Source organism: Tachysurus fulvidraco, chromosome 24 (assembly GCF_022655615.1).
Source record: "Tachysurus fulvidraco isolate hzauxx_2018 chromosome 24, HZAU_PFXX_2.0, whole genome shotgun sequence".
Lineage (NCBI taxonomy): Eukaryota > Metazoa > Chordata > Actinopteri > Siluriformes > Bagridae > Tachysurus > Tachysurus fulvidraco.
The window spans coordinates 9,007,728-9,021,655 of NC_062541.1; the positions used below are offsets into that span (position 1 = coordinate 9,007,728).

Here is a 13,928-nt window from a genome sequence, read left to right on the forward strand (position 1 = left end):
ACCAGCTCATGTATCCAAAAAGGCAAGAGGACAAGAAAGAAACATTGCTATATATTGAGCCTTTGCCCTGAGGCTTTGCGCCGTCAATCAGAGGTGCACAATGGCCACCGGGAGAGTGGAGTCATTATAATAATCAACAATGCAGTGGTCCCGTGAGATTTGTAGGGTCAGGCTAATCTCCACATCGGCAGCACCCAATGGGTGGTCTGCCAGCTTACACGCCCTCACTCTCTTTCTGTCTCATCTACATGCTGGAAGAACGAACCAGACTTATAAAATAGAGGCAAAACTTTTGGAAAAGTTCTGAACTTGTTTCTCTACAGAATATTAAATATATATTATCAGTTTGTCATAAACACGACTGTATAGTTTATTTAACCCAACCTTTAAATGTCATGGTTTTGTCAAGTATATAGTAATCATTCGCTTGCTCTTTTTCTCAAGGTAACTTTGGAGTTTACATTTTGGATCAACTTACATTTTTCTCATTTATACAACTGAGCAGTTGAGGGTTGAGGTTCTTGTCTTCTTATACTTTTTTCTAAAACAACTGAAACAGTTTGGGGTCCCCCAAGAAGAACATGACTTAACCTCAACATGAAATAATTGTTGCTACCACATAGACTGGTTTGAGTATTTCAGAAACTGCTGATATCTCCAGAATACACATTGCATTCTCTGGCATTTACAGAGAAAAGTGCTAAAACACAAAAACATCCAAAAACCATGATTGGCAGAGAGAGATTGCAGAGAAGTATGATCAGACTAGTTTGTGCTGATAAGATGGCTACGGTAACTATAACTTTAAAGCTATATATGTTTTTGCCATAAATTAGATATCTTGCCTTAAAAAGATATACAGTGGTACCTCGAGATACGAGTTTAATTCGTTCCAGAACCGAGCTCGTAAGTCAATCGGCTCGTATCTCAAACGAATTTCTCCCATTTAAAATAACTGAATTCGATTTAATCCGTTCCGGACCTATGAAAAATCCCCAAACCATTGTAAATTATGAATAAAGATATGTTTTTAAATAACAAATAAACATGTATAATTAACAAATACATAACAAAATATGAAATAAAGAAATAAAAGAGTTATTTAGCATAATAGTCTTACCTTGGAGACAGACGAGTGCGGCTAACGAAGGTGAACGGCGAGGAGGAGGGAGGGAGGAAGGGAAGCAGGCACTCTAGACACGTACGTAAACGGCGCTTTTTTATAACTTAAAACTATTTTCGTAACTTTAAATCTAAAACTACACTTTCCTTATTTCAAATGAAAGAAAAAACTTAAAACAATGCACTTAACTTTAAACTTAAACTAAGCTTAACATTTACGTAAATGTAATCATCACTTGTTTTTGCCTTCTTGGCTGCACTTTTCTTTCTTTTGCGAGTGAGCGAGAGATGCTCTCGGATGATGCTTGACCCTGCGCGCCAACTAGCGGGAAGCTCCGGAAACACGGCTCGTATCTCGGATTTGGGCTCGTATCTTGAACGAAAATATGGCCCGAGCTCCGGCTCATATCTCGAAAAACTCGTATGTTAGGCTGCTCGTATCTCGAGGTACCACGGTATATAAGAATACCCATGCCTTGCTTTAAAAAGATATATATAAGAATACCCATGCCTTAAAAAGATTGCAAATTTCTCATAACATGAGCACGAACACTGACTAAATATGTGAAGACTGACTAAATATGAACTATGCAAAATCCCCAAGGGACATACCTTCGTATATTATGTAAATTAGACAGCTAAAAACAGGCCCCAACAACTGAATGAATCATCTTGACTGCCAGACCTAGTCGCTTTTTGAATCAAGCATGATCTCTACTTGAGTATCATTTATCAGGTTAGCAGGTACTCGCCAATTATTATATGTGAGGAGGACAAAGGCAAACAAGTCCTCTGAGTCTGTTTTGCATACCCAGGGTTATCATCTGTGTATCTGGGAAGAAGCAAGGGGGACTGTTTTAGTTACATTGAAATCGGATGATGTGGGGGATTCCAACAAATCAGAAAATTCCACGTTCACTTTTCACCTCTCACACTCTCTCATAAACATTCTATAGCTTCTCAAAGATACTTCTTCTCTAATACACCCTTCCCTTCCTTTCTCATCATCTCTTGCTACTGTCTGTTGTCTGTTTCACTTGATTTATGGTGGAGGTGGGGTTTTCTAATATCTCTGGTGGATTACCAATTCAGTTTACAAAAGCTCAACTGCCTAACCACTGAAACAAAAAAAAAACCCTTTAACAGTCATTCAAATTTTGCAAACTGACTTGGCAGTGAAACAGTGTGGCTTAATAAGTTGTACTATTGAGTGGGGATTCTTTTACGTTTCTACAAATTTCCCTCAGATACCCCAGATAAAACCCCAGCAGATGATACGCAACAGTTACTTTCTAAAATGCTTAACGGACCAGCACAATGCACATTTGAGAAGCATCTTCTATTTTCAGCGTGAAGTGGAAAAGATACAATGTCCATTCACAAGCTATATGCTATCTTTTGATATCAGAGCTCCCTTTAAGAGACTTTGACTTCAAAGAATGACAGGGGAAATTTACTGATTCACACATGATCTGATTCATCCCTGAACTACCTTGTGAGGTCCAATGGCATTAAACAGACAGTCTCATTTTACACTTTTTATACACCTGCTTTTAAACCAGCAGCTGATGGGTGGTTTTTCTTTCAGTGTAGTTTTACCCCTGACTGGGAGCTGTCCATGTCAGACCCAGGGGACCAGCTGATGCTTTCACTGTACTACAGGTCACTTTCCTGAACTTGCCAAAGGTGCATTAAAGAAATAAATCTTATGTGTCTGCACATAACAAAGTTATTAAATGTTTTTTCTCTGCTCAGTGAATTCCTAAAATAGCCTGTGGTGGACTCAAGAGACAAAGTAAAAACATATATTTAAACAGAAATATAATTTTTTTACATTTATTTAAAACATTTCAGGTTTATTGAAATAGAAATGGTGACATTTCAATTCCTTTATTAAATTTAAAGTGATGTTGAGATTGGTCATTAATGTAAAATGTTACATAATTATTTGCAGTGTCAGGAATCAGATACACTACTGATACACTAGTAACACTACTAACTTAACCACATTTCCTGTAACGTAGCATCAGCAGAACGTTTTTCTTTTTTTTTAAGGCATGAAGTACGTTTTTCAGTGTACTGCAATAAAACTAGACAGCAATAGACAAGTAACTTGACTATATTACAAGTTATATTACAAGTAGTAATATATGTAGTTATAATAGTTATAATAATATGTAATTCCCATAACATTACAGATATGTAATACTTTATTTAAAACAAGAGAGTGATATTAGAATTGGTTTCTCATCAAATAGCAAGTTAGATCTTAATGATGTTTCTGCAAAACTTTCTAATTTGCCTCTAAAAGCTTGTCCTTTCATCAGAATCCACTTTAACTGTTGGCAGGTTTTGTGTGTAAACATACCCACTGTATGTTTGGCTGATGTTTATATATTTGAATTCATTCATTTAATATGTTGTGCATATCCTGTTTTTTATGGTAAATGTCTATACAACAGCCATAAAAACAGGCCAAGAGTTTGCCAAGCTGACTCACCACTGAAGTAAGCGCCATCTGAAAGCTGTATATGCGTGCCAGGCCAAAGTCTGCCAGTTTGATCTGACCTCCACTGGTTACCAGTATATTCTGAGGTTTCAGGTCTCTGTGAACCACACGGTGTGAATGGAGGAAGTCCAACCCCTGCAACAACTGGTACATCATGTCCTGAAAAACACAGAAAAACCAGTGATTCTCTGTTAACTCTGCTTCAAATATCTCAGCATTGCTTTATGGATGAGTAGCGGGTTAATGAGAGGGTAAAGGAAATCAAAAAGAAAGGAAGACCTCAAAGACCTGGGCAGATTATCACAGGTCTCTGTTGATATCAGAATTTATGTTTGGAAAATTAGGGCTCTTGGGGCTTGAAGAAGGAAAAAGCTAGTGTGTAACTTTAAATCGGGAGCATGGCAGATGTTGTTAACTGACATTAATGCAGCACTGGAAAGACATGTTACTTTAAAGTCATGTTCTGCTGGGCCTCCAATTCCCTGCAGCTGTCTCTCAAGCACTTGTTCAGTCTGAGGGCCAGGGGAGAAACAAGCCTTAATGCCTGTGAAATGAGAGAAAACGGCTTAACTGCCATTTCCTCTTGTATCTTGCTCAACAACAGCATGAAAAAAACTACACATGAAGGTTCTTGTAGCTGCCCTGATGTCTGACAAGAAAACATGTCTGACAAATGGAAAAGGGTATAAAAAAGAAAAGCAAGTGACCAGTTGTTGCATGAATTGCCTTAAACTACAGGCATGAAGCAATGGCAGGACTGAAAAAAACTGCCTCCAAGACCTCACAAGTGACATGGATCTGAGCCCACCACCCCATTCAATCCCCAACCAGCTGGTAAGTGATTAAAAGCACTGACACAATGGTGTGCACACTCAAGCAGAAAACATTTGCAAACGGCACAGATCTGGTCATGCCGGGGAAAAGGACAGGGCCTCTGATAATGCGGATAAAGGAAGCTAGAGCCAAATGAACGTGTGCATGAGGGTGAGGCCTGGGACCATGGTGGCCAGCATAAACAAGGGCCTCTTTCTAAATACCCATCCAGCCATGACCTACCGGACCCACCAAGCCACTGTGGCACAGGCAGGCTGGCGCAACGGCATTATGCCTCATCAGTTACTCTGCTTTGGATTCAAGCCATATTGCCACATTTCCTTAGGCATAATGACCCAAGGACAAAACAAACACTAACCCCACAGCCGTTTTTTTTTCTCAGATGAGTTACCTTAAGCAGCACTGCTTCTACTGAGTTAGTATAATTAAAGGGTTAATACCACTGACCTGTTTATTTAACGTCTATTGTATAGGATGAATATATATCTAATACCAGTATAACAAGCAGAACCTTATCCCATGTAACACCTGTTAAGTGGCTATAGAAAACCTCTTCTTGTCTTGCCCAGTGCAATTCAAGAGGTTGAATTTAAAAGCTATGAAAGTGCCACTTAGTGCATTTCATTGTCTAGCATTACCTCATACAGAGAAAACCTGATTACAGCTTAAAACTGTCTGCTTATGAAAGCAATGGGATCAACCTAAAACACCCAGGACAAACACTACACCTGTTGTAAAAAGCATCTCGTTTGCAAAGAACATGGACAGAACACTAGGGGGAAAATAGAAGAGACAAAAAAACACAGTCTCCTTAAAAACAGCAGTCAAAATAGAGCCTCCAGAAGGCACTCTCCATTCTCATGCTAATTCCTAAGAGGCAGCCATATTGTTTATTGTAGCCTGGCACAATACAAGACATCTGCCAGTTAGCATTAGTTGTAATTCCCTCCCCATGCTTCATTAGGCTCTCCTTTATGGGGCGGAGACAAGCCTCAGAGAGACGCTGAGCCTGGAATGGCCGGCCGGACTTGCCAACACAACACCAGCTGCTTGATGTCCTTCCAGCCCGTTTGATTCCTGCGGCCTTTTTCATCAATTAGCATGTGGTGGGTCCAAAATGGGGCAGGAGTGGACAGAATGGGGGATTTGGAGTAAATGAGAAGGGGGGTGAGCTGGGAGCTCTGCAATCTGGTGTCTTTCTGGGAGGGCGAGAGTAAATGAAGTTGTTGGGGGTCTTTAGCAATACTGCACTAGAGCCCATCATCTGTCCTTGATGTCCATTATCTCATGTTCTGATAAGAAATCCAAACAACCCAAGAAAATGAAAACTGACTAATGGCTACATGAGTAAATTCATGAGTAAATTCATGAAGGCCATCATGGGCCACAAGAACAGTTTTAGTGTGCCTGACCATACCTTTCATAAATCTTTGGAACTGTATCTGAAAGATTGTTTTTCCAAAAGATTGGTGTAAAAAAGAAATATGGATGTGTTGATGATGATCTGGTGACCTTAAAAGCAATAGCATATGATTTATGTCATTTTCATGTTTATCAAAACATCAGTTCAGTGAGCTGTCATACTCTTTGGATGGAGGTGAGGTCATCCTGGCGGAGACCACTCTCATCGTGATGTGGTGAAATGTTTCATCATAGAATAACAGTAATCAGTCAGAAGAACTTTGTGTTTTAATTAAATACAACTTTCTATTAATTTGCGCTCTGTATCACACTGCAGCTATCTTAGCAAAAATGATATGTGTCTGTTTGCTTTGCACTGTTCTCATCAAACTCTTGCAAATTGAACAAAAATATGCACTTTAGAAATGTATTGGTATAAAGAAAAACTCAACTAAACTAAGAGAAATATCTGTGAAATAAAACAAATGGATTTGTAAGACTAGCGGTGGGAAGACTTGGTGGGAACAGGACTGATGAAAAAGTAGTTGTTCAGGAATTAATATGTGCCATTTTCACTGGATATTCAGCATTTTAGAAAGTGGTAAGAGAACTCTGACGATGCTGGCCTTAAAGGTTTATCTGTGAACTAATGAACAGTATATCCATGCAACATAAGGATCGCTTACTTACTGCCCCTTACAGAAGCCTCCTACATTCAGATTCTCTATTCACAACAAAAAGCGAGCAACTGAGAGGGCCACTGCAGACAAAACCACACATACACACACTCTGAACAACATTCCTCTGGCTAGTCTTCAGTGAAAGCCAGAGCTGAATGAAAATAGAGGCACACAAGGGCCTAGCTCTTTAATTAGAAGCCCATCTACCACATGCACTGCCCATCAAAAGGCCAGGCCTCACCCTAATCTTGGAGAGTTCCATCCTCCATCTGCTTCTTTAGAGCATGCCAAAAGACTCCATTTATATTCCCATTCACGGGCCTCAAAGTGGAAATACAAAACACAAGGTTTACTCGTGTAATACACATAAGTCATATTGGTGAAAGTGTGTGAGGTGCACAGAATTAGCTAAAAAAAATAAGGAGAGGTCAGTTTATATACAATCAAGGACAAAACCCTCAAAGATAACCAAAGGATCTCCTCATATTTAATATTACCCTATATGTCTTTTGACAAGTCAGTCAGAGCATCTTTGTTCAGAGGTCATTTTAAAACAATCAATTATAGACAGATTTAATTGAATTTATACTAGGCCTCCAGTGTGTACAAAATTTTGACTGTCTCTTTCATCAGTCTAAATATTCCAGGAAGCAACGATTTTTAGATGTTTCCGATTGGCCAATGGTGCTAATTAGGAGTTAATTAGGAGTGTAATTTAGGAGTACAAACAGCTGAAGGTACTACAAGCATCTGCAAGCAAACAATCTCGGGACCACACAGACTGCAGTGGTCAGGAAGTGGAAAAAAAATAACTCCAAACTAAAAGGTTCACCTGAACCCCAATACATCAACAACGGGACTGGTGAAGAGGTTGGACGCAACAGGTACCAATTTGTATATCAATGTTTTGCTGGAAAAGAGGAATGGTGCAACTACGGCATAAATTCTATATGAGAAGGAATTATCTAGAAATACTCAAGTAACACCTTAAGACAAATAAAAAGCTCAAACTTGCCAACAACTAGGTCCTAAACATACCTCCAAAGTTGTGATAAAACAGTTTAAACACAACAAAGTACAGAAAGTAGTAGAGAGGACATCATTAAAACCTGACATGAATCCTGTAGAAAATGTATGGAATGAAGTTAATAAATGTGTCATAACATAGAGGCCAACAGACCTGACAAGGTGTCAAATGTTTCTTTAATTTAAGCTTTATTAAAGAAGTATTGTGAGTAGCATTTCGAAGGCTATCCCATGGTTTGATTCAAGATCAAATCATCAAAAAACATATTAAATACTAAATAAATCTATTTCTTAACTATTATTTTGAAATGAACTCTAGTGACAATACATTTCTTTGCACAAGAAATAACAGAATGTTAGAATGTTTTATACCATAGATTAATGTAAAACACTTTTTTACATCAAGAATCTTCTGCTGCTATTTAGCTTCATATTGGATTTATAAATGTTTGAATACCTTTATGGTTTCGGGTGGCACTCCTGGATCAGGTGCTTTTTCTAGGTATGTGGTCAAGTCTTGGTCCACATGCTCAAAGACCAGAGTCAGTTTGGTCTCTCGATCAGTTCTAGAAACTGTACAGACATCAAACAACCTAGAGGAATAACATAAGAAAACATACCATCATGAACATTTTCAAATATAATGCTTTTACTATTTTCACAAAACTGTAAAGAATGTCATTCATTGTCAGCATTCAACTTTCAAATGTCGAATGTGCTAAACGCTCCAACAAAGACCCAGAAAATCCCAAAGGGTGAACTAACAGTTTAGACTAGTTTGCCTGACTGTCTGAAAGAATGCTTGTTATGCTTCAAATACCAGTGTGCAAAGAAGTAATCAGTATTTCCAGCTGTAGGCTAATGACAAGTCAGTTTCTTGACATACTTTACATATTCTCATCATTCTCAAAATCTAATATTCTGATATAGTTTAAATATCATAATACTAAGATTTATTTCCCATGTATTACATAAAACAATGTTTCATTTTATGTCACGTCTCAATAAAAATAGAAATGTCAATCAGCTGGTCATTTCAAATAATAACCTCATCATAATTGGTCATTCTTTTCTGAGTTCCGTTTGCTTAATATCAGAATGACTACAATTACATTTTAGTGCCAACAAACCTTTAAACATATATAAATATGTATGAATAAAAATCGCTAGCTATTTGCACATTGCTCTGTACTATGAGAAAAAGACAGCACAAAAAACTTTGTAATGTCAAGAAAAAACATACCCATAAAGACTGGTGAGTCTGAAAACATTTATCTCCACTGTGACAGACATGTGGTATACTGTGGTATTTCAAGCACAGTGTTTCATCATAGTGATGGCTGAACGTGTGATTTTACATTCGTGTCTATAGCTGCGTGAAATTAAGGGACTTTTGAAAGTACTGGTGATATTTGTTAAATGTTCAGGGTAAAAAAAAATTTACAACATTGCCAGATTTTAAGTGTAAGTAGCAGGCCAAGCCAAGCCTTTGATGTTAGGTTAAAAAATCCTGTGAAATAAAACATTGCTGTGACATCATTGATTAAGTTTCTGCAAGAAATTTGTCTCCCAGAATCCAAATTGTTTTTTACAATGGAGCCTTTCTGGCATGAACCATATGGAAAAAATAAAATTCTCATTTTAAACATCTAAGAGTAGCCTGTAGCTACACGAGGCCCTGAATATACTGCAGACCAGGTTTCCGTTTACCACATGCTTCTTTACATCAGAGACAGAGTATTTATTGTGTAGTCTAAAAACTTCTTTGTTCACTGCTACTTTTTTACAGTATAACTGCAACATCCATTGCACAATATGGTAGAGGTTTGCATTAGCGTACCATGTAAAAGATACACGTTAAAGGAACAGCGGACGTATTCTTCGGTGTGCTAGCCTAGACAAGGTACAAATTAATACCTTTTGTTTCTAATCTGTAAAACACTTTGATTTAGTTGAAAATATGTAGATGTTTATTGCTGTGGCTGCTACACCTCATGACCTACCTGATGGAGCCTTGTGACTCACTCCCTGTGGCTGTGAACGGTCCCAAACACATATCCAAAGATTTGCACTTTACACAACAGACGATCAACAGTTTATACCCGTGTCTCACTCTTTATTTAGTGTATAATCTCATGTGGATGCTATAGACTTGTACATAAGTACAGCTGCTGTAAGCATGCATTCTATGATGCTCGATTTCAACTTCATAATACTGGTTGAGTTTATAGTTTAGAGTTGTGGCATGACATACAGAAGAAGATGAACTCCCTGAGTCTGGTGTCATCTCATTTAGATATCTGTGACATTCTGCTTTGTGATAAGTGCAGAGTTTAAAACCCTCAGCCGTACTTTACCTGACCACGTTGGGGTGCTCGAATGACTCGAGCTGCCTCAGTACTGCCACCTCGCGGATAGTGGACAGAGGCATACCCTCTTCCTCGGTTTGCACGCGCACCCGTTTCAGCGCCACGAAGCGTCCGTTCTTCAGGTCGCGCGCCTTGTACACCTTCCCGTACGCGCCCTCGCCGATCTCAGCCACGGGCTCATACTGCTGGTTTAGGACTTCTTTGTCCATGTTTTTTTCTGTCTACTTGTCTTTCTGGCACGGGCGTCTTTGTGCTTGGGTGCAGCCCTGCCCCGGGGAATCCCGAAAACGTGCCTGGTGAGCCTCTTTCACGAAGCCATGACCGGGAGAAACAGCGCTACTTCTGCACGTGCGTTGCCTGTAGAGAGAAAGCGCAAACCGGTGTAAAGTAAACATGAATGAGTGGAGCACAAGCTAACAGACCAAATGTCCAAACATTTATCCCTCTGAACGTTTGGCCAAAATCACCCCCCCCCCTTACGCACCGCCAGCTGTAATATCATACAATGCTGTGTTCACCATACAAACATTGGGGGATCTTTATAATTTTTATCGCAATTATTAAAGCACTTTGTTTTCTACATAATCTCATCCATGCAAAACACACAAAGCATTCAAAATTAAGGAATTGAAGAAGAAGAAAAAAGCGTCGCATCAACCCGGTGACATAAACAGGCGTTTACAAAGAAACCATAATAAGTAATAATAAATATAGACAGAGCATAATAAGTGTAAGTTAGTTCGAAGTTGTTAGTGTATAAGGTTCTGGCACGATGGGCAAAGATGCTCGTGCGTTTTGTCGCCCTGAAATCCCCGAGCACGTGGCTGCCTACTGATTTCATTGTTCAACGAATCAATAAAAAGCTCTGACCAAACGCTTGCAGGCTCCTCGTGTATACAAGAGTTTCAGTTTGCACGACTGGTCTAGCTGACAATACCACAATATTGTCAGCTTTTATAACCTGCTAATTTATTATATAGTCAACGAGTTTGAGGATATGTTCAAAGCAGCCAAATACAATACAAAAGTCGTAGAACACATGCAAAACTGTAAAAAAAAAAAAAATGTATAGTGCAATAAAACCATAATGCAGATGATAGACTAGGTTACTTACCCCTTTTAGTTTCTCACTGAAATGTAAATCACGCTACAAGCGTTTACGTCTATTAAAAAAAAAATGCAGGAAAGAATAGCAGAAGCGTTTTTTTTTTTAGTTCTCTCGCCCCCTTCTACATCCCGGAGTGTCCTAGCGAGGCCACACAGGTAGTCGGCGGCTGCAGCGCTTTAACCCCCATCCTGCCTGCGCCAGCGCCTGCGCCACTCCGGCACACTGAGCTTAACGCAACGACTTACTGTTTCTTTTCTCTCCCCAAGCCTTCAGTGAGCGCGCAACGAGATCTGCTTATATCCTCAGCTCGGCTAATCTACCGTGCGTCGTTTTCCCCCACTACGCGTTTTCCCATCTAAGCGGAGAGAGTGTGGTGCGCTGAGCTGCTCGGTGAGCTCGCTCTGCCCGTCGCTTTCCCACGCTGGGCTGAATGTTGCCTCGACCCCCTCCGGAGGAGTTTGACACAGAGCAGGGACGTTTCCGCATTCCTCGGCCGACTACAAAGGCCAGCCGCTTTCTCTCTCGCCTTTTCTCTGCCTGCCCTCCCCTGCTACTTCACCATTCACAGCTCTTTCTCTCTCTCTCTCTCTCTCTCTCTCTCTCTCTCTCTCTCTCTCTCTCTCTCTCTCTCTCTCTCTCTCTCACACACACACACTCTGTGTATGTGTGTGTTTGACTGTCAAAAACTTGATCAACGTAGTAAGCTGGGCGTTAGAGAACGAGTGAGCTGATCTATCAGTACTGTAATAAAACACGTCACGCTGCTGGACTCCGACTGAGTTTTTCGACGTTCAAGGCCCAAAGTCAAACGGTTCAATGACAAGCAATCAGTTGAGAGCCAAAGCATCCCTCGTGCTTTTACAGTTACATAACAACAGCAGCACATATAAAAATAATAATAATAATAATAATAATAATAATAATAATAATAATAATAATAATAATAATAATAATAATGATAATAATCATCATCATCATCATCATTCAAATACCTTCTAAATTAAACTTGTATACAGCAACAATACAACAAACCAAAATAAAACTAACAAGAAAGAAAGAACACTCCTTGGCTCCTATGACTCCTTCATAGTCTCCTGAAATTAGTAGAAGAGAGAAATGTTGGAATAAATGTATTATTTTTGCTTGCTATTAAAAGGCTACCTAGATGTGCACTGTAAGATAGTGTATTTCATTACTTGTGATAATGACAGAAGAAAGGGTATGGTATGGTATGGTATGGTATGGTATGGTATGGGTGTGCAAACTTTTGCACTCAACAGTAGGACAAATTAGTACACCAGTGCTTCTCTTGTTGACTGAATTTGGATTCATTTTCAAATATTGATTCTTACTTTATAATGATCAATTTATAGTCTGCAAAAGGAATATAGGAAGTATATTTTAAATAATTCACATATATTAAATGCCTAGAGACATTGAACAGTTAATTATTTCAGTGAGCACAGTGTAGAGTAAGACTCCTTACAAAGTAAAGTAAAGTAAGTTTCCTTACCCCATCACTAACCTCCCTCTGGCCAATCCAAAATTCTACATTCGCATCACAAAGCACACTTTTCACCTAATGCTTTCTAACCCATAACAGTAAATGGCTTGTTTTACATGGATGTATCACCTTTTGTTCATTTTCAATGAACTCTGAGAGCCATTACCCATTGTTTGAATACATTAGCATGCCTTCTCTGGACATGGAAAAGCAAACAAATTAAATCTGTTGTCTATGTAGACGAAACTCATCTGTCATACATAAATCAAAGGTAACAAAATTATAGTATAATATAATAAAAATAGTATACAGTATTCATTATACTCAGGGAATATATTATATTACAGTATGTATCAGCAGGTCATACCAATAAATGCATAAGTGCAGCAGACGGCAACCTGAAAAGTTAAACATGCTTTTATATATATATATATATATATATATATATATATATATATATATATATATATATATATATATATATATATATATATAAGCAAGCAAGAGACACTTTGGCAGTTAATGATAACATGAAGACTAAACAGTCTGTTTAATGTGCCATCTTGATGGTCAAATGCTAGAGTGAAAAAGCATTGTCTGTCTCTGTGCTTGGTGTGTCATTTAATAAGTAAAAGTTCAAGACTAGAATATATATTCTCTAATGCAACCCAGTAGTACCTTGGTTTATTAATAATTCAAAAATGTAGACAGTGCTTTTATTTGAATCACAACTAATGTGTAAACAACACAGTATATGGTTACACATACCAGGTAATCTGGTGAAAAGGGTTTCATCATAGATTATCAGAGGAGTTGAAATGACAATCACTAAAGTTACTTGAGAAGCAGGAGTCACAGATGGATCTCTACGGGTACATGTAAAAGAGACTCTCTACAGTCCTGTGTGAGTGCAAAGCAGGTGACATACAGTCAGATTCCCTTTCAACTTCAGAGACATCAAGTCAGAGCTCCACTCTGCAGCACAACCACCTCTAGGATCGTCTTTCCCAAATCAGACCCCCCTCCACACAGAAAGGCAGCAGGTGTGAAAGGGATGCAAATGGCCTCATGTTGCCCACCACATTTAGGCAGGGTGTGGCTCATTGACAACTTTCACAATGCATTTCAAATGTGTGAGAGAGAGCAATCAGGTTTCTAACATTTGGGGGAGGAAACAGACATCTGGCAATATCACTGTCATGCCTAGCATATACAGGTGACAGACATTTTCTCTCTGAATAAGTAAACAACATTAAAGTGGTTAATATCTTATCTTTTTGACTTAAGTTTCATGCTGTCTTTAAATAGATTGTACATAGTTGTTTTTCGTAGTACTTTTTGCTTACAATTTAATTGTTAAACCACAAATTATAAA

General features: G+C 38.7%; 1 protein-coding gene across 2 annotated transcripts in view; it reads right to left on the bottom strand.

The window, feature by feature from the left end:
- The window catches only part of cdk6 (cyclin-dependent kinase 6), a 32,054-nt gene extending 20,406 nt beyond the window's left edge, over nt 1–11,648 (bottom strand). The window contains exons 1-4 of one of the 2 annotated variants that reach the window (XM_027175648.2): nt 11,295–11,648; nt 9,930–10,298; nt 8,030–8,165; nt 3,623–3,790 (exon numbers count right to left, since the gene is read on the bottom strand). In XM_027175648.2, coding sequence (XP_027031449.1) covers nt 3,623–3,790; nt 8,030–8,165; nt 9,930–10,150 — 525 coding nt within the window. In that variant the 5' untranslated portion in view covers nt 10,151–10,298; nt 11,295–11,648. Of the gene's footprint in view, nt 1–3,622; nt 3,791–8,029; nt 8,166–9,929; nt 10,299–11,055 lie in introns of both variants that reach the window. The other variant, XM_027175646.2, reaches the window with a different exon arrangement.
- Between the last annotated feature and the right edge of the window lie 2,280 nt (nt 11,649–13,928).